Source organism: Pseudophryne corroboree, chromosome 8, assembly GCF_028390025.1.
Source record: "Pseudophryne corroboree isolate aPseCor3 chromosome 8, aPseCor3.hap2, whole genome shotgun sequence".
Taxonomy (NCBI): Eukaryota; Metazoa; Chordata; class Amphibia; order Anura; family Myobatrachidae; genus Pseudophryne; species Pseudophryne corroboree.
This window is the reverse complement of record NC_086451.1, coordinates 57495190-57515673: the sequence shown is the minus strand read 5'-3', so window position 1 is coordinate 57515673 and position 20484 is coordinate 57495190. Positions and strand designations below refer to the sequence as shown.

General features: G+C 47.6%; 1 protein-coding gene across 3 annotated transcripts in view; it reads left to right on the top strand.

Annotated features, from left to right (window-relative positions):
- Window positions 1–10465, top strand: part of LOC134948455 (uncharacterized) — a 33309-nt gene extending 22844 nt beyond the window's left edge. For 2 of the 3 annotated variants that reach the window (XM_063936436.1, XM_063936437.1), the window contains exons 9-11: window positions 5548–5648; window positions 8580–8734; window positions 10223–10309. In XM_063936436.1, coding sequence (XP_063792506.1) covers window positions 5548–5648; window positions 8580–8721 — 243 coding nt within the window. In that variant the 3' untranslated portion in view covers window positions 8722–8734; window positions 10223–10309. Of the gene's footprint in view, window positions 1–5547; window positions 5649–8579; window positions 8735–10222 lie in introns of all 3 variants that reach the window. The other variant, XM_063936438.1, reaches the window with a different exon arrangement.
- The last annotated feature ends 10019 nt before the right edge of the window (window positions 10466–20484 follow it).

Here is a 20484-nt window from a genome sequence, read left to right as displayed (position 1 = left end):
TGTAGAGAGTGCAGAGAGTTTACTAGTGAGTGACCACCAGACAGTGCAGTTTATTTAATATATCCGTTCTCTGCCTGAAAAAAGCGATACACACAGTGACTCAGTCACATACCATATCTGTGTGCACTGCTCAGGCTCAGCCCAGTGTGCTGCATCATCTATATATATTATATATCTGTCTGACTGCTCAGCTCACACAGCTTATAATTGTGGGGGAGACTGGGGAGCACTGCAGTGCCAGTTATAGGTTATAGCAGGAGCCAGGAGTACATAATATTATATAGTGAGTGACCACCAGACAGTGCAGTTTATTTAATATATCCGTTCTCTGCCTGAAAAAAGCGATACACACAGTGACTCAGTCACATACCATATCTGTGTGCACTGCTCAGGCTCAGCCCAGTGTGCTGCATCATCTATATATATTATATATCTGTCTGACTGCTCAGCTCACACAGCTTATAATTGTGGGGGAGACTGGGGAGCACTGCAGTGCCAGTTATAGGTTATAGCAGGAGCCAGGAGTACATAATATTATATTAAAATTAAACAGTGCACACTTTTGCTGCAGGAGTGCCACTGCCAGTGTGACTGACCAGTGACCTGACCACACTGACCACCAGTATAGTTAGTAGTATACTTATATTGTGATTGCCTGAAAAAGTTAAACACTCGTCGTGTGACTTCACTTGTGTGTTTTTTTTTTTTTATTCTATAAAAATAAAACTCATTCTGCTGACAGACAGTGTCCAGCAGGTCCGTCATTATATAATATATAATATATACCTGTCCGGCTGCAGTAGTGATATATATATATATTTTTTATATCATTTATCATCCAGTCGCAGCAGACACAGTACGGTAGTTCACGGCTGTGGCTACCTCTGTGTCTGCACTCGGCAGGCAGTCCGTCCATAATTGTATACCACCTAACCGTGGTTTTTTTTTCTTCTTTATACATACATACTACTACGACATCTCTTTATCAACCAGTCTATATTAGCAGCAGACACAGTACAGTACGGTAGTTCACGGCTGTGGCTACCTCTGTGTCTGCACTCGGCAGGCAGTCCGTCCATAATTGTATACCACCTAACCTTTTTCTTTGCATCATGTGCTGATTGGGGAGGGTTTTTTGGAAGGGACATCCTGCGTCACACTGCAGTGCCACTCCTAAATGGGCCCGGTGTTTGTGTCGGCCACTAGGGTCGCTAATCTTACTCACACAGTCAGCTACCTCATTGCGCCTCTTTTTTTCTTTGCGTCATGTGCTGTTTGGGGAGGGTTTTTTGGAAGGGACATCCTGCGTGACACTGCAGTGCCACTCCTAGATGGGCCCGGTGTTTGTGTCGGCCACTAGGGTCGCTAATCTTACTCACACAGCTACCTCATTGCGCCTCTTTTTTTCTTTGCGTCATGTGCTGTTTGGGGAGGGTTTTTTTGGAAGGGACATCTAGCGTGACACTGCAGTGCCACTCCTAGATGGGCCCGGTGTTTGTGTCGGCCACTAGGGTCGCAAATCTTACTCACACAGCTACCTCATTGCGCCTCTTTTTTTCTTTGCGTCATGTGCTGTTTGGGGAGGGTTTTTTGGAAGGGCCATCCTGCGTGACACTGCAGTGCCACTCCTAGATGGGCCCGGTGTTTGTATCGGCCACTAGGGTCGCTAATCTTACTCACACAGCTACCTCATTGCGCCTCTTTTTTTCTTTGCGTCATGTGCTGTTTGGGGAGGGTTTTTTGGAAGGGACATCCTGCGTGACACTGCAGTGCCACTCCTAGATGGGCCCGGTGTTTGTGTCGGCCACTAGGGTCGCTTATCTTACTCACACAGCGACCTCGGTGCAAATTTTAGGACTAAAAATAATATTGTGAGGTGTGAGGTATTCAGAATAGACTGAAAATGAGTGTAAATTATGGTTTTTGAGGTTAATAATACTTTGGGATCAAAATGACCCCCAAATTCTATGATTTAAGCTGTTTTTTAGTGTTTTTTGAAAAAAACACCCGAATCCAAAACACACCCGAATCCGACAAAAAAAATTCGGTGAGGTTTTGCCAAAACGCGTTCGAACCCAAAACACGGCCGCGGAACCGAACCCAAAACCAAAACACAAAACCCGAAAAATTTCAGGCGCTCATCTCTAGTCTATTCATGAAACAGTGAAACGTGTGGAGAAGTGAGCCAGTGGAGAAGTTGCCCTGGCAACCAATCAGCTGCTCTGTATAATTTTATAGTATGCAAATTATAAATGTTACTTTAATGCTGATTGGTTCTTATCCACTTGCTCACTTCTCCACAGTTTTCACTGCTTCATGAATAGACCCGTGTTACTGCAAGCTCTATTTTACTGTATGAGAAAACTTAAATTACTGTAGATTCTAGAGGCTGATTCAGAGGTGGCCGCTATAGCATAGCTGCTATGCCTTTGCTGTACGAAATTATGCTAAAGCCGCAGGCTCCTGTGATCCGCTGCTGTGTCCAAGTCACTTGTGTTATTATACCCCTATCTGCATGGAGGAATTCAATGAATTCCTAATTGAATTAAGATGCTGCTTTTCAGGTAGAATTTCAGGGTAAGTTTAGGGACAGGGCCGGTTCTAGCCCTTTTGGCGCCCCGGCGGAAAATAGGGGTGTGGCTTCATACAGGGGGTGTGGTCAGTTACGCCCCCTGTAGAGTTGTGCCCCCATTTGTGCCCCCTGTAGAGTAGCGCCGCTTACACACACACAAAAAATAACAATACTTACAATCCCCGCTCCTGATTCCCGACCGCTGCAGACCTCCGCCAGCGCCGCTCCTCTCCTCGGATCTATGGGAGAGACGTCATGACGTCTCTCCCACAGCGCAGCATAGACAGACACTAGAGGTCAAATATGACCCCTAGCGTCTGTGTCAGTCCCACAATGCTGTGCAGTGCGCGATGACGTCATCGCGCACCGCACAGCAAAGGTCCCTCCACGAAGGGAAACTAGACGCATAGCGTCTAGTTCCCTTCACAGTAGCGGATCTTGCCATGGTGCGGCGCCCTCCGGATGGTGCCTGCGCCCTCCGGAAGGTGGCACCCCGAGCAAAAGTCCTGCTTGCCCGTAGCAAGATCCGCTACTGTTTAGGGAACAATTCAAGTGAGGCCAGGAGTACAGGTCCATTACATAGCCAAGGACGATATGTGTCCAATTTTCTAAAGCTAGGTACACACGTCTTCGATCCCCGGCTGATCGGTTAAACACTCCCGAACAGCCAGGCTGTGTGTATAATTGTTAGTATGGATCATTGCAAATCAGACTTTGGGCGGGATGTACTAACCTATTGCGGAACATCCCGCCAACATCGAGCCGATACTAATCGCTTACAGTATGTACTAACATATATGATTAGTATCACAAAGGGAAGCTCTTCCGATAAGATCTGCCCTTAGCAATGGCCGCCGGTCCCTGGACTTTGGGAGTCCTTCTGCACATGTGCAGTGATGCGGCACTTGCGGGGGGTGCTGGGAGGGATTCGATCAGATCCCTCTGACCGCACTGATGCGGAAAGAAGCCCATAGGCTTTTATTATGTAGCTGGCATTACCCTCCACATCTGAGCCCTGCGGGGTTTTGTACATATGGAAAATGCGGTAGAACCCCGAAAAGCAGGGTTTTTACCGCATTTTCCCGTTAGTACATCCCGACCCTTAAGTGCATACAGTTAGTGGTGCCGAGAGGGGGAAAATACTAACTACCCGGGTCCAGGCTTTTTGGAGGGGCCCGGGTCTGCGCTCCCCCCTCCCCTCTCTTACCTATCAGCCAGCCGCAGCCTCTCTCTTCATTGGGTCCTGAGTGCAGTAGTCTCCTCTGCCTGCAGGGGGAGGTAGTGATTGAACTGATGCCCCCCCTTCCCCCCCCCCCCCCCACACACACAACACCACACACCGCCCTTGGATCTTTCTTTGGCTCATTGTGTTCCCCCTCCCCCGGTTAGGTCGACGCCGCACCGCAGCGCACAGGTAGTGTTTTCCCCCTGCGTTTTTAGAGTGCATGGCCATACCTCTGTGATTAGGCCATGCCCCCTGACTTTACTGGAGCCCGGGGGACTCTCTACGGTTCTGCATACAGAATACAGTGAGACACTTGGCGGGTAACTGGGGAGGGAGTCAGAGAAGATAAAGGATGAAATGGAATATTCACAAATACATATGCAAAAAGTTCCCATACATTACAGAAACATCATATTTGCAATTTCTGTGCAACTGAGATCAATCTATTATTCTGTTACAGTCACCAGACTTAAGTTATACCCATTATCTACAGACCTGAAAATCCTGTGTTATTGTACGTGAACCCGGGTAAGGCTCAGTGTAAATGGGTAACCCAGGTCACTCGACCCGGGAGGAGAGCCTATACCTCCCAACTGCAGTGTCCTGTGGGAGGTTGGTAGGTTGGTAGGTTGGAAGACAGGCTGTCCGCGCTGCTGCTGTGCCTGCTATGCAGACTGAGCAGTGGTGCCAGTAAAGGTTAATGGATGACGTGCACATGAGGAGGCAGGGGGCAGCCCATCAGCTGCCAGGGTGCTGGACACGCCCCCAGCGTGAGGTACAGCATCATCAATGAGGTGGGTGTGGCCTGACAGGGACAAGGCCATGCCTTGGGGTCCCGACAAGATGACTGCACCTGTTGCAGTGTGAACACCGCCAACCCGGGAATACCCCGGATCAGTGCCGCAGTGGGAACGGGCTAAGTCCTGGGTCTGACCCGGTTTGCAACCATGTTCAAAATCCTGGGTCAGACCCGGGACTTTGGTGGAAAAAGGGTATCAGTAAAAAAAGAAACAATGGCCCTCATTCCGAGTTGTTCGCTCGCAAGCTGCTTTTAGCAGCTTTGCACACGCTAAGCCGCCGCCTACTGGGAGTGAATCTTAGCTTCTTATAATTGCGAACGAAAGATTCTCAAAATTGCGATTACACACCTCTTAGCAGTTTCTGAGTAGCTCCAGACTTACTCGGCATCTGCGATCAGTTCAGTGCTTGTCGTTCCTGGTTTGACGCCACAAACACACCCAGCGTTCGGCCAGACACTCCTCCGTTTCTCCAGCCACTCCCGCGTTTTTCCCAGAAACGGTAGCGTTTTTTCCCACACGCCCATAAAACGGCCTGTTTCCGCCCAGAAACACCCACTTCCTGTCAATCACACTCCGATCGCCTGAACGAAGAAAAAGCCGTGAGTAAAATACCTAACTGCATAGCAAATTTACTTGGCGCAGTCGCAGTGCAAACATTGCGCATGCGCACTAAGCGGAAAATCGCTGCGATGCGAAAAAATTTAACGAGCGAACAACTCGGAATGACCACCAATGTGGGCAGAGGAAAAAAATGTTTCCTAATGAAAAAAATAATTAAGAGATATATATTTTTTATATTTTATATTTTGAATCTTTGGTGTCGACTTGCTATTTCATACAATCACTAGTTACTATTTGAATATGCTCATCTCTGGCTATAGTATTGTTTGGTTGTTATTATTGAATATTAATGTATTGAAAACTAATAGAAATGTTTCTCCACACTGAAGGCCCCATTGTTCTCTATGAGAATGATGCAGTCATTACTGAAGAAGAAGCGGGCTAAGGACTACCTGGTCAGTGTACCATCCGCTACCGGACAGGAATCCAGGTAATTTGCTGAATATGACTGGTTTGTCATAGAAATTGTTACACTTTCCTCAACCAATACCTGTATGTGTATTTACTTGATACCAAATATAAATGCAACCGGGGGCATTTGAATAAAGTAAGGGGCCCATCTGTGGTCTCCATGCGCCCCCCCCCCCCCCCCCCTCCTCTCACTCCAGAGTCTACTGCGCATGCGCTTAGTTCCAGGAAGAAGGAACCAGCGAGAACTCATGCGATTCTGGTAATTTATCCCGTAGATTTAAAAGTGCCAATAATCTAAAGGTCAAGACTAACCTGGTTTTGCATTTTAAATTAAAGCAACTTTAAATTATACCGCTTTTACACCTGAAATTGCGGGTCACAGCCAGGAGCCTGACACGGGTGCTACCTGGCAGCAATCCGCGTCAGCCCCTTTCAGACCGGAGTCACCAGCCCGGCATATTGCCAGGTTGGTGACGTTGCCGGTGACGCGACGGGGGCGGCGCTTGGAGATCACATGATCTCCAAGCGCCACCCGCACATAGAGTGTAAACGGGAAGCCGGGTCGCACCGACCCGGCTACCGTTTACACTGCACAGTTTGCCGGGTTGAACACTTGTTCAACCCCGCAAACTTCCCAAGTTGGAATACCGGGTCACTCGACCCGAACTATTCCAACTCGACCCTTTTACACCAGCTAGTAACCCGTGTTACTAGCTGGCGGTGTAAAAGGGGTATTAGAGATGTGCGATTTGGTTTTCCGGAGATCCGAATCCACATGAATTTTGTTGAGCCAAACTGAACCAAAACCCGCTCCGGATCCCCCGAAGAGATCCAATCCGAACAGAGGCCCTGTCCGAATCTTCCCGCGCTTTTTAATACAGATTTTAAATTCGAATTTCAGGTTCTGGATTGCAAAAATTACATGATTTCAGCTGTTTTTATCGATTTTTAATAAATGATTATCGATTTTTTTAAATAAAACCAGAACACTTGAGAGTGGTTTTGCAAAACCAAAACAAAAAAACAAAACACAGAGATGAACTTAGAACCAAAACTAAAACATAGGGGTCCACCCACATCTGTACTTTAAATCTACAGGCTAACATGCTGGAATTTGCAGCAGAAATAACAATAGGCCTATGTTATCCACAAGCGCGCAGTGGGTCCTGACTGTTTTATAAAAACAGGGACCTATGACCACAAAGGGAACTATTTAGGTTACTGTCCTCGTGTAATTTCTTCTGCTGTGACATCTATAGTGGGGGTGGGGGGTGTATGCTAGACTGAGCAATGGTTGGTCAGAACAGCAGAGGGGGTTGGGCTTAACAGAGTGGAAGACAGGATTGGCAAAGCAGGGGCAGAGGCAGAGGTAGGGAAGACCATTGATGATTCATAATCATTGATGGTTGATGTAGCATACTTTTGCCATTGATGGGGAAGAACCAGATGGTTTCCCTACATCAATGGCAAAGCAAATTAGAATTTTCTATTTTATCCCCAAGGTGCCGGGACACAGAGCATAGCTCCGCTCCTAATACCCATAAAACCCCACCCCAGATTCTGATTGGCCCAAGGGCCAGTCAGTCAAATAAAAGGGATGACCATTGGTTGGTGAAACCATCAATGGTCATCCATTGCAGAGTAGGCTGCCATCGATGGCTACTTACAATTTCGCCATCCCTAGGCAGAGGTGACCTGGCATATGTAGAGTCCAATATACTAGTAAACTAAATACTAAGAACTAGTAAACACAATGAGAAATACATGTTCCAAGGTTTGGTATACCAATTTACGAACAGGTTACTTGTATAGCCCCAGAAATGGGGCCATATGTAATAGGGTCAGAGTTTGCCCTTAATGTAGGATGTTGACCGATCTCGGATGTTTTGTTAAAGTGGAACTCATTTACAAGGCAAAACCATGCAAACTCTGACTCTATTGCATAAGCACCATGAATATTAAACTCTGCATGCACCAATTGGTCATGTGTAGTAAGCTTTTCATGGGCGACCTAACGTGGGTATTATATATACAGGTACAGCTTCACAAATGCTGCAGCTTAAAATAATATGCATAACATAATAATGGTGGGGTAACTGCATGTGGGTGCATGATCGCCTGCAGTCCACTCTTAGCCACAGCATGACTGACTGCAGTGTTTGGGGTGTGGAGAACGGGACTGTCCCACAAAATGGGATGCGGGTGTGGTGGTCCCTCCTTTGTAGGCGATCCGAGACCAGAAACTGCATCGTCAGAAGCAGACTTCCTGGACCCAGCCCTGGGGTTCTCAAGGCTAATATGAGTCATTTTCGACTTACCCAGATGGCCAAGGGTAGCCATCATGACTGACGGTGGTGATGGTGATCCTTTGCGAAGACGCAGAAATCGTATCTGCTGCTGGCAGGAGGTGTATTTTTCCTGCAGATGCCTCCTGCTGCGTTAGCATTTTAGTACAGTATGGGGCGTCTCGCCGGCTGCAGAGTGAAGCCGTCCATATGCTTCCAAAGACCTTCTGGGGGAGATTCAATTGTTGGAAAAATCAGTTGGGTGTCTTTTTTTCCCCTATCTAATAGACAGACACCCAACTGACTTTTCAAACATTTGAATTCCCCACAATATCTGCAAATCAGCAGCAGGCCATTGGACATTGCACCTGCCTATGGCAGGAGCAGAGTTTCCGATTGGCATGACTACTGGTGTCACGTATATAAACATGCCCGCAAAATATCTGCCACCATTTGCCACCCTTCCCAGTCACCATCCGGACATGCTCATCAAAACTGCATGGATCTCCATACAATTTTGATCTGTGTAGCCGGCGGTAACCACTGGGGGCGCTTGCGCAGTGCGTCTTGCACACATGTGCAGAGGGAAACAAATCTCCCTACATCCACCTCTCAATCACTCCATATGTACTATGCTTTGCTCACGTCTATAAAACCATTTTCAGGCAACAATCTGGACAACCTGTGATCTCTGCCACACGCACCAGTGAATGTAGGAAAGAACAGCTCTGGGACCAAGCACCTCCAAGGATAGCAGCTGTCCCATCAAATTCCAACCGTGGACTATATCTTGCCAAGAGAAACTAGAACCATGAGACAGGTACTAATGGCACCGCAATCTGTATGTAATTTCCAGGTGGAACTCTAACTGATAGTACAGTAAGTAATGGCGAGTGGTTGGTGTGTCATCTGACTTAAGTTGACCCTTTAGAAGAGTATTATCATTGCATTATCACATCAATCCCCAGGGACCGACTGGCATTCTACTGTGCTTGATCGCCTCAGGCTGCATGCGCACGGCTAGGGTGTGTGTCCTCACCTCATGGGGGTATGGTCACGTCTCACGGGGGGAGTGCCATGAGTCATAGAGGCCTGGCCAGGCCTTGCAGAACCCCCACCTCTCTGTATGCCTGGAAGGCGGAGCTGCTCAGCCAAACCCCGTCTCTCCGAGTGCCGTGCGGCAGAGCAGTGCTTCTCAGCCAGGCTTTCAGGCCAGACAGGTCCATCAGGCCATTGGCCCTTTGGCATTTGCCTGAAGTTCCAGATGACTAGTCCACCACTGTCAACCCCTCATTCTGGACCATATCTCTACCAAGATTTGTTTCCTGACATTACATTTACTTAGTTATTAGTTAGAGAAGTCACAGCCTACGTTGTATAGAAATAAAAAGGGGTCTTTGATATGTGCCAGGTAAGTGCTGCAGCCAGAGCCGCTGAGAGGGAAGGGGAGCGGATACAAATGACCCGGGCCTAGGCTTGTTGAAGGGGTCCGCTGCCGCCCCTCCTGTTACCTGACAGCATCTTCTCTCCGCAGCCCAGCTGCTATGGGTTAGGCTGCAGCATAAGTCTTTGCCTTTGCAGGTGTGGGGGTGATCACACTGATTGCACTTCTCCCCTTCCCCGCGGATTTGCCCCTAGCTGAGGAACTCAAGGCACCCCAGTGCTTGTCACACAACTACAAATATTTTTTTGCATTTTTCCTCCTGTTATTAGCCCAAATTTACCTAGGCCCTGCATCGCTCTCTGCAGCGCTAACTGCAGCTGGGAAAGAATAAGAACTTCCCAAAAAAGCTCTCTTCATGTGAGGAGGAAATGGGATATCTCCAGTGCCGCTGAGAGACACTTCCTCCTTTTCAAATGTCCACTGTGTATACGCCAATCAATGTACGCGAACAAGCACTTTAGAAGCTTAAAACGCTTCTGCACGAGGTCACATCAGTAAGTCGTGTCTTATGAGCCACGCACCTGATCCAAATTATCCCATTCAAGAGGTCAAAGGGAAGTACCCATTGAGCAATATATTGGTGCGTTCTGACAATTCTTCTGTAAGCCAAGAAATACCCGCAATGTCTCCGACAGTAAGGCTTTTGCTAAATGAGGTCAATACTAAAAGTTATGAAAATCATACGGAAGCGCTAGTTTCCAATTGGTTTTCCTGAGAAAAATAAAAAGGTTTCTGACTGCACCCCATTGTCAGTGTGTTACATAGGTTTAGCATGATTTACATGTTTTACAGTTTAGTGAACCTGTTAATTAAATGAAGCGGTATCATTACTGTAACATTTACTACAACATTCTGTTTCTCCAGATTGATACCTGAGAACTGTACTGTGATTGGAGTTCAAGTGCCGATACAGATGGGGCAGTGGGGCTGCAACTTCCTAACACCCAGAGATGCAAAGGACAGTTCCAGAAAACAAGTTGTGTACAGATGGATGTCACCATAGCAAACAGTCACTTCAATCAATGTATATACTGTATTCTGAGATATATAACTGATTAATATATTTATGTACATATACATGTGAAATTAAAGCCTATCAAATTATTATTATTTTTTATTATTATTATTTTTTTACAAAGAATGCCAACTCCCCTATTCCCTTGTGTCATTTTATTTAACATATCATAGCTAGAGATGAGCAGGTTCGGTTCTCCGAGATCCGAACCCCCCCGAACTTCACCTATTTTACACGGATCCGAAGCAGCCTCGGATCTTCCTGCCTTGTTCGGTTAACCCGAACGCGGCCGAACGTCATCATCCCGCTGTCGGATTCTCGCGAGATTCGTATTCTATATAAAGAGCCACGCGTCGCCACCATTTTCACTCGTGCATTGGAGATTGAACAGAGAGGACGTGGCTACGTTCTCTCCCTGAAAAGCTCCATATCTGTGCTCAGTGTGCTGCAAATATCTGTGCTCAGTGTGCTGCAAATATCTGTGCTCAGTGTGCTGCAAATATCTGTGCTCCGTGTGCTGCAAATATCTATGCTCAGTGTGCTGCAAATATCTGTGCTCAGTGTGCTGCAAATATCTGTGCTCAGTGTGCTGCAAATATCTACGTTCCCTGCCTGAAAACGCTCCATATCTGTACTCAGTGTGCTGCAAATATCTGTGCTCAGTGTGCTGCATTTTGGTGACCAACAGTATATAGTTGTACAGTACAGTAGGCCATTGCTGTATCTTGCAGCTCTGTGTCACTGCAAGTATCCATTCCATATCTGTGCTGCATTTTTGTGAGAAGTATACATAGTAGTACAGTGCAGTATTTTGGTGACCAACAGTATATAGTTGTACAGTACAGTAGGCCATTGCTGTATCTTGCAGCTCTGTGTCACTGCAAGTATCCATTCCATATCTGTGCTGCATTTTTGTGAGCAGTATATATAGTAGTACAGTGCAGTATTTTGGTGACCAACAGTATATAGTTGTACAGTACAGTAGGCCATTGCTGTATCTTGCAGCTCTGTGTCACTGCAAGTATCCATTCCATATCTGTGCTGCATTTTTGTGAGCAGTATATATAGTAGTACAGTGCAGCATTTTGGTGACCAACAGTATATAGTTGTACAGTACAGTAGGCCATTACTATTGATATAATAATAATACTGGCATATAATTCCACATATTAAAAAATGGAGAATAAAAATGTGGAGGGTGAAATAGATAAAGATCAAGATCCACTTCCACCTCGTGCTGAAGCTGCTGCCACTAATCATGGCAGAGACGATTCAATGCCATCAACGTCGTCTGCCAAGGCCGATGCCCAATGTCATAGTAGAGAGCATGTAAAATCCAAAAAACTAAAGTTCCGTAAAATGACCCAAAAATCTAAATTAAAAGCGTCGGAGGAGAAGCGTAAACTTGCCAATATGCCATTTACGACACAGAGTGGCAAGGAACGGCTGAGGCCCTGGCCTATGTTCATGGCTAGTGGTTCAGCTTCACATGAGGATGGAAGCACTCATCCTCTCGCTAGAAAACTGAAAAGAGTTAAGATGGCAAAAGCACAGCAAAGAACTGTGCGTTCTTCTAAATCACAAATCCCCAAGGAGAGTCCAATTTTGTTGGTTGCGATGCCTGACCTTCCCAACACTAGACGGGAAGAGGTGGCTCCTTCCACCATTTGCACGCCCCCTGCAAGTGCTGGAAGGAGCACCCACAGTCCAGTTCCTGATAGTCAAATTGAAGATGTCACTGTTGAAGTACACCAGGATGAGGATATGGGTGTTGCTGGCGCTGAGGAGGAAATTGACCAGGAGGATTCTGATGGTGAGGTGGTTTGTTTAAGTCAGGCACCCGGGGAGACACCTGTTGTCCGTGGGATGAATATGGCCATTGACATGCCTGGTCAAATTACAAAAAAAAATCACCTCTTCGGGGTGGAATTATTTTAACAGAAATGCGGACAACAGGTGTCAAGCCATGTGTTGCCTTTGTCAAGCTGTAATAAGTAGGGGTAAGGACGTTAACCACCTAGGAACATCCTCCCTTATACGTCACCTGGAACGCATTCATCAGAAGTCATTGACAAGTTCAAAAACTTTGGGTGACAGCAGAAGCAGTCCACTGACAACTAAATCCCTTCCTCTTGTACCCAAGCTCCCGCAAACCACACCACCAACTCCCTCAGTGTCAGTTTCCTCCTCCTCCAATAGTCCTGCAGGCCATGTCACTGGCAAGTCTGATGAGTCCTCTTCTGACTGGGATTCCTCCGATGGATCCTTGAGTGTAACGCCTACTGCTGCTGGCGCTGCTGTTGTTGCTGCTGGGAGTCGATCATCATCCCAGAGGGAAAGTCGGAAGACCACTTGTACTACTTCCAGTAAGCAATTGACTGTCCAACAGTCCTTTGCAAGGAAGATGAAATATCACAGCAGTCATCCTGTTGCAAAGCGGATAACTCAGGCCTTGGCAGCTGTGTTGGTGTTAGACGTGTGTCCGGTATCCGGTGTTAGTTCACAGGGACTTAGAGAATTTCTTGAGGTAGTGTGTCCCCGGTACCAAATACCATCTAGGTTCCACTTTTCTAGGCAGGCGATACCGAGAATGTACACAGACGTCAGAAAAGACTCACCAGTGTCCTAAAAAATGCAGTTGTACCCAATGTCCACTTAACCACGGACATGTGGACAAGTGGAGCAGGGCAGACTCAGGACTATATGACTGTGACAGCCCACTGGGTAGATGTATTGCCTCCCGCAACAAGAACAGCAGCGGCGGCACCAGTAGCAGCATCTCGCAAACGCCAACTCGTTCCTAGGCAGGCTACGCTTCATATCACCGCTTTCCATAAGAGGCACACAGCTGACAACCTCTTACGGAAACTGAGGAACATCATCGCAGAATGGCTTACCCCGATTGGACTCTCCTGGGGATTTGTGACATCGGACAACGCCACCAATATTGTGCGTGCATTACATGTGGGCAAATTCCAGCACTTCCCATGTTTTGCACATACATTGAATTTGGTGGTGCAGAATTTTGTAAAAAACGACAGGGGCGTGCAAGAGATGCTGTCGGTGGCCCGAAGAATTGCGGGCCACTTTCGGCATTCAGCCACCGCGTGCCGAAGACTGGAGCACCAGCAAACACTCCTGAACCTGCCCCGCCATCATCTGAAGCAAGAGGTGGTAAAGGAGCTAAAACAGAGCGATTCCGCTAGGCATGTGGGACTTGTGGATGGAGCCCTTCATTCGTTTAACCAGGATTCACGGGTGGTCAATCTGTTGAAATCAGAGCACTACATTTTGGCCACCGTGCTTGATCCTAGGTTTAAAGCCTACGTTGTATCTCTTTTTCTGGCAGACACAAGTCTGCAGAGGTTCAAATACCTGCTGGTGAGACACTTGTCAACTCAAGCGGAACGTGACCCGTCAACAGCTCCTCCTTCACATTCTCCCGCAACTAGGGCTGCGAGGAAAAGGCTAAGAATTCCAAGCCCACCCGCTGGCGGTGATGCAGGGCAGTCTGGAGTGAGTGCTGACATCTGGTCCGGACTGAAGGACCTGCCAACGATTACTGACATGTCGTCTACTGTCACTGTATATGATTCTGTCACCATTGAAAGAATGGTGGAGGATTATATGAGTGACAGCATCCAAGTAGGCACATCAGACAGTCCGTACGTATACTGGCAGGAAAAAGAGGCAATTTGGAGGCCCTTGCAAAAACTGGCTTTATTTTACCTAAGTTGCCCCCCCTCCAGTGTGTACTCCGAAAGAGTGTTTAGTGCAGCCGGTCACCTTGTCAGCGATCAGCGTACGAGGTTACTTCCACAAAATGTGGAGAAGATGATGTTCATCAAAATGAATTATAATCAATTCCTCCGTGGAGACATTCACCAGCAATTTCCTCCAGAAAGTACACAGGAACCTGAGATGGTGGATTCCAGTTAGTGATGTGCACCGGACATTTTTCGGGTTTTGTGTTTTGGTTTTGGATTCGGTTCCGCGGCCGTGTTTTGGATTCGGACGCGTTTTGGCAAAACTTCACCGAAATTTTTTTGTCGGATTCGGGTGTGTTTTGGATTCGGGTGTTTTTTTTTTAAAAAAAACTAAAAAACAGCTTAAATCATAGAATTTGGGGGTCATTTTGATCCCATAGTATTATTAACCTCAATAACCATAATTTCCACTCATTTCCAGTCTATTCTGAACACCTCACAATATTATTTTTAGTCCTAAAATTTGCACCGAGGTCGCTGGATGGCTAAGCTAAGCGACACAAGTGGCCGACGCAAACACCTGGCCCATCTAGGAGTGGCACTGCAGTGTCAGGCAGGATGGCACTTCAAAAAAATTGTCCCCAAACAGCACATGATACAAAGAAAAAAAAGAGGCTCACCAAGGTCGCTGTGTGACTAAGCTAAGCGACACAAGTGGCCGACACAAACACCTGGCCCATCTAGGAGTGGCACTGCAGTGTCAGACAGGATGGCACTTCAAAAAAATTGTCCCCAAACAGCACATGATGCAAAGAAAAATTTAAGAAAAAAGAGGTGCAAGATGGAATTGTCCTTGGGCCCTCCCACCCACCCTTATGTTGTATAAACAGGACATGCACACTTTAACAAACCCATCATTTCAGCGACAGGGTCTGCCACACGACTGTGACTGAAATGACTGGTTGGTTTGGGCCCCCACCAAAAAAAGAAGCAATCAATCTCTCCTTGCACAAACTAGCTCTACAGAGGCAAGATGTCCACCTCATCATCATCCTCCGATTCCTCACCCCTTTCACTGTGTACATCCCCCTCCTCACAGATTATTAATTCGTCCCCACTGGAATCCACCATCTCAGGTCCCTGTGTACTTTGTGGAGGCAATTGCTGCTGGTGAATGTCTCCACGGAGGAATTGATTATAATTCATTTTGATGAACATCATCTTCTCCACATTTTCTGGAAGTAACGTCGTACGCCGATTGCTGACAAGGTGAGCGGCTGCACTAAACACTCTTTCGGAGTACACACTGGAGGGAGGGCAACTTAGGTAGAATAAAGCCAGTTTGTGCAAGGGCCTCCAAATTGCCTCTTTTTCCTGCCAGTATACGTACGGACTGTCTGACGTGCCTACTTGGATGCTGTCACTCATACAATCCTCCACCATTCTTTCAATGGTGACAGAATCATATACAGTGACAGTAGACGACATGTCAGTAATCGTTGGCAGGTCCTTCAGTCCGGACCAGATGTCAGCACTCGCTCCAGACTGCCCTGCATCACCGCCAGCGGGTGGGCTCGGAATTCTTAGTCTTTTCCTCGCACCCCCAGTTGCGGGAGAATGTGAAGGAGGAGATGTTGACGGGTCACGTTCCGCTTGGCTTGACAGTTTTTTCACCAGCGGCCCTCTACAGACTTGTGTCTGCCGGAAAGAGAGATACAACGTAGGTTTTATATCTAGGTCCGAGCACGGTGGCCAAAATGTAGTGCTCTGATTTCAACAGATTGACCACCCGTGAATCCTGGTTAAGCGAATTAAGGGCTCCATCCACAAGTCCCACATGCCTAGCGGAATCGCTCTGTTTTAGCTCCTCCTTCAATGTCTCCAGCTTCTTCTGCAAAAGCCTGATGAGGGGAATGACCTGACTCAGGCTGGCAGTGTCTGAACTGACTTCACGTGTGGCAAGTTCAAAGGGTTGCAGAACCTTGCACAACGTTGAAATCATTCTCCACTGCGCTTGAGTCAGGTGCATTCCCCCTCCTTTGCCTATATCGTGGGCAGATGTATAGGCTTGAATGGCCTTTTGCTGCTCCTCCATCCTCTGAAGCATATAGAGGGTTGAATTCCACCTCGTTACCACCTCTTGCTTCAGATGATGGCAGGGCAGGTTCAGAACTGTTTGGTGGTGCTCCAGTCTTCTGTACGCGGTGGCTGAATGCCGAAAGTGGCCCGCAATTCTTCGGGCCACCGACAGCATCTCTTGCACGCCCCTGTCGTTTTTTTAAATAATTCTGCACCACCAAATTCAATGTATGTGCAAAACATGGGACGTGATGGAATTTGCCCAGATGTAATGCACGCACAATATTGCTGGCGTTGTCCGATGTCACAAATCCCCAGGAGAGTCCAATTGGGGTAAGCCATTCTGCGATGATCTTCCTCAGTTTCCATAAGAGGTTGTCAGCTGTGTGCCTCTTCTGGAAAGCGGTGATACAAAGCGTAGCCTGCCTAGGAACGAGTTGGCGTTTGCGAGATGCTGCTACTGGTGCCGCCGCTGCTGTTCTTGCTGCGGGAGGCAATACATCTACCCAGTGGGCTGTCACAGTCATATAGTCCTGAGTCTGCCCTGCTCCACTTGTCCACATGTCCGTGGTTAAGTGGACACTGGGTACAACTGCATTTTTTAGGACACTGGTGACTCTTTTTCTGAGGTCTGTGTACATTTTCGGTATCGCCTGCCTAGAGAAATGGAACCTAGATGGTATTTGGTACCGGGGACACAGTACCTCAATCAAGTCTCTAGTTGCCTCTGAATTAACGGTGGATACCGGAACAACGTTTCTCACCGCCCAGGCTGCCAAGGCCTGAGTTATCTGCTTTGCAGCAGGATGACTGCTGTGATATTTCATCTTCCTCGCAAAGGACTGTTGGACAGTCAATTGCTTACTGGAAGTAGTACAAGTGGTCTTCCGACTTCCCCTCTGGGATGACGATCGACTCCCAGCAGCTACAACAGCAGCGCCAGCAGCAGTAGGCGTTACACTCAAGGATGCATCGGAGGAATCCCAGGCAGGAGAGGACTCGTCAGACTTGCCAGTGACATGGCCTGCAGGACTATTGGCTTTCCTGGGTAAGGAGGAAATTGACACTGAGGGAGTTGGTGGTGTGGTTTGCAGAAGCTTGGTTACAAGAGGAAGGGATTTAGTGGTCAGTGGACTGCTTCCGCTGTCACCCAAAGTTTTTGAACTTGTCACTGACTTCTGATGAATGCGCTGCAGGTGGATGTTCCGAGGTGGTTAATGTCCTTACCCCTACTTATTACAGCTTGACAAAGGCAACACACGGCTTGTCACCTGTTGTCCGCATTTGTGTTGAAATAATTCCACACCGAAGAGCTGATTTTTTTTTGTATTTTGACCAGGCATGTCAATGGCCATATTCGTCCCACGGACAACAGGTGTCTCCCCGGGTGCCTGACTTAAACAAACCACCTTACCATCAGAATCCTCCTTGTCAATTTCCTCCCCAGCGCCAGCAACACCCATATCCTCATCCTGGTGTACTTCAACAGTGACATCTTCAATTTGACTATCAGGAACTGGACTGCGGGTGCTCCTTCCAGCACTTGCAGGGGGCGTGCAAATGGTGGAAGGCGCAAGCTCTTCCCGTCCAGTGTTGGGAAGGTCAGGCATCGCAACCGACACAATTGGACTCTCCTTGGGGATTTGTGATTTAGAAGAACGCACAGTTCTTTGCTGTGCTTTTGCCAGCTTAAGTCTTTTCATTTTTCTAGCGAGAGGATGAGTGCTTCCATCCTCATGTGAATCTGAACCACTAGCCATGAACATAGGCCAGGGCCTCAGCCGTTCCTTGCCACTCCGTGTCGTAAATGGCATATTGGCAAGTTTACGCTTCTCCTCCAGATGCTTTTAATTTAGATTTTTGGGTCATTTTACGGAACTTTTTTTTTTGGATTTTACATGCTCTCTACTATGACATTGGGCATCAGCCTTGGCAGACGACGTTGATGGCATTTCATCGTCTCGGCCATGACTAGTGGCAGCAGCTTCAGCACGAGGTGGAAGTGGATCTTGATCTTTCCCTATTTTAACCTCCACATTTTTGTTCTCCATTTTTTAATGTGTGGAATTATATGCCAGTATCAATAGCAATGGCCTACTACTATATATACTGCGCAAAACTAAAATGCACCACAGGTATAGAATGTAGATGGATAGTATACTTAATGACGACACAGAGGTAGGTACAGCAGTGGCCTTCCGTAGCGTACTGCTATATATAGTATACTGGTGGTCACTGTGTCAGCAAACTGCAAAACTAAAATGCACCACAGATATAGAATGTAGATGGATAGTACACTTAATGACGACACAGAGGTAGGTACAGCCAGGGCCGGTTCAAGGGCGCTCTGCGCCCCGGGCAGGAAAAGGGGTGTGGCCTGATACAGGGGGCGTGGTCAGTTACGCCCCCTGTACATTGCTAGCGCCGCTTGAATGCTGAGCGGTGCGCGATGACGTCATCGCGCACCGCACAGCAAAAGGTCCTCTCCACGAAGGGAAACTAGACGCTATGGGGTAAATTTACTAAGGTCCCGATTTTGACCGAGATGCCGTTTTTTCATCAAAGTGTCATCTCGGTAATTTACTAAGCAATAATCACGGCAGTGATGAGGGCATTCGTAATTTTTTGGAAGTCCAACAAAAAAATTACGAATGAATACACCATCGGTCAAAACGTGGCTGTTTAAGTATGAATCTCGGTCATTTACTAAGAAGTGCAAAGCAAAAAAAAACAAAACACTGCCGTGAAAAATTACAACTCGTAAAAAAGTGCTTAAAAAAACAGACCTGCTTTTTTTATCCGTGATTGGATAGGCATGCACGGATCCATGAGATCCGTGCATGTATATCAGTGGGAAGGGGTGGGAAAGTGATTATTTTCTCAAAAAAAATTGCGTGGGGTCCCCCCTCCTAAGCATAACCAGCCTCGGGCTCTTTGAGCCGATCCTGGTTGCAGAAATATGGGGGGAAAAATGACAGGGGTTCCCCCATATTTAAGCAACCAGCATCGGGCTCTGCGCCTGGTCCTAGTTCCAAAAATACGGGGGACAAAAAGAGTAGGGGTCCCCCGTATTTTTAAAACCAGCACCGGGCTCCACTAGCTGGACAGATAATGCCACAGCCGGGGGTCACTTTTATATAGTGCCCTGCGGCCGTGGCATCAAAAATCCAACTAGTCACCCCTGGCCGGGGTACCCTGGGGGAGTGGGGACCCCTTCAATCAAGGGGTCCCCCCCCCAGCCTCCCAAGGGCCAGGGGTGAAGCCCGAGGCTGTCCCCCCCATCCAATTGGCTGCGGATGGGGGGCTGATAGCCTTTTTTGAAAATGAAAAGATATTGTTTTTAGTAGCAGTACTACAAGGCCCAGCAAGCCTCCCCCGCATGCTGGTACTTGGAGAACCACAAGTACCAGCATGCGGCGGAAAAACGGGCCCGCTGGTACCTGTAGTACTATTACTAAAAAAATACCCAAAAAAAGACAAGACACACACACCGTGAAAGTAAAGATTTATTACATACATGCACACAAACATACATACATACTTACCTTATGTTCACACGCAGGTCGGTCCTCTTCTCCAGTAGAATCCAAGGGGTACCTGTTGAATAAATTCTACTCACCAGATCCAGGGTCCTCGGGGCAACCATTTGTAATCCAGGTACTTGAATAAAATAACAAAACGGATACCCGAGCCACGAACTGAAAGGGGCCCCATGTTTTCACATGGGACTCCTTTCCCCGAATGCCAGAAACCCACTCTGACTTCTGTCTAAGTGGGTTTCTTCAGCCAATCAGGGAGCGCCACGTTGTAGCACTCTCCTGATCGGCTGTGTGCTCCTGTACTGAGTGACAGGCGGCACACGGCAGTGTTACAATGTAGCGCCTATGCGCTCCATTGTAACCAATGGTGGGAACTTTCTGCCCTGCGGTTGACCTAAAGTGACGTCACCGCTGAGCAAAAAGTTCCCACCATTGGTTACAATGGAGCGCATAGGCGCTACATTGTAACACTGCCGTGTGCCGCCTGTCACTCAGTACAGGAGCACACAGCCGATCAGGAGGGTGCTACAACGTGGCGCTCCCTGATTGGCTGAAGAAACCCACTTAGACATCAGTCAGAGTGGGTTTCTGGCATTCGGGGAAAGGGGGCCCATGTGCAAACATGGGTCCCCTTTCAGTGCGTGGCTCGGCTCTCCGTTTTTTTATATAAGTACGTGGATTACAAATGGATGCTACGAGGAGCCTGGGACCCTGGATCTGGTGAGTAGAATTTATTCAACAGGTACCCCATGGATTCTACTGGAGAAGAGGACAGACCCTCGTGTG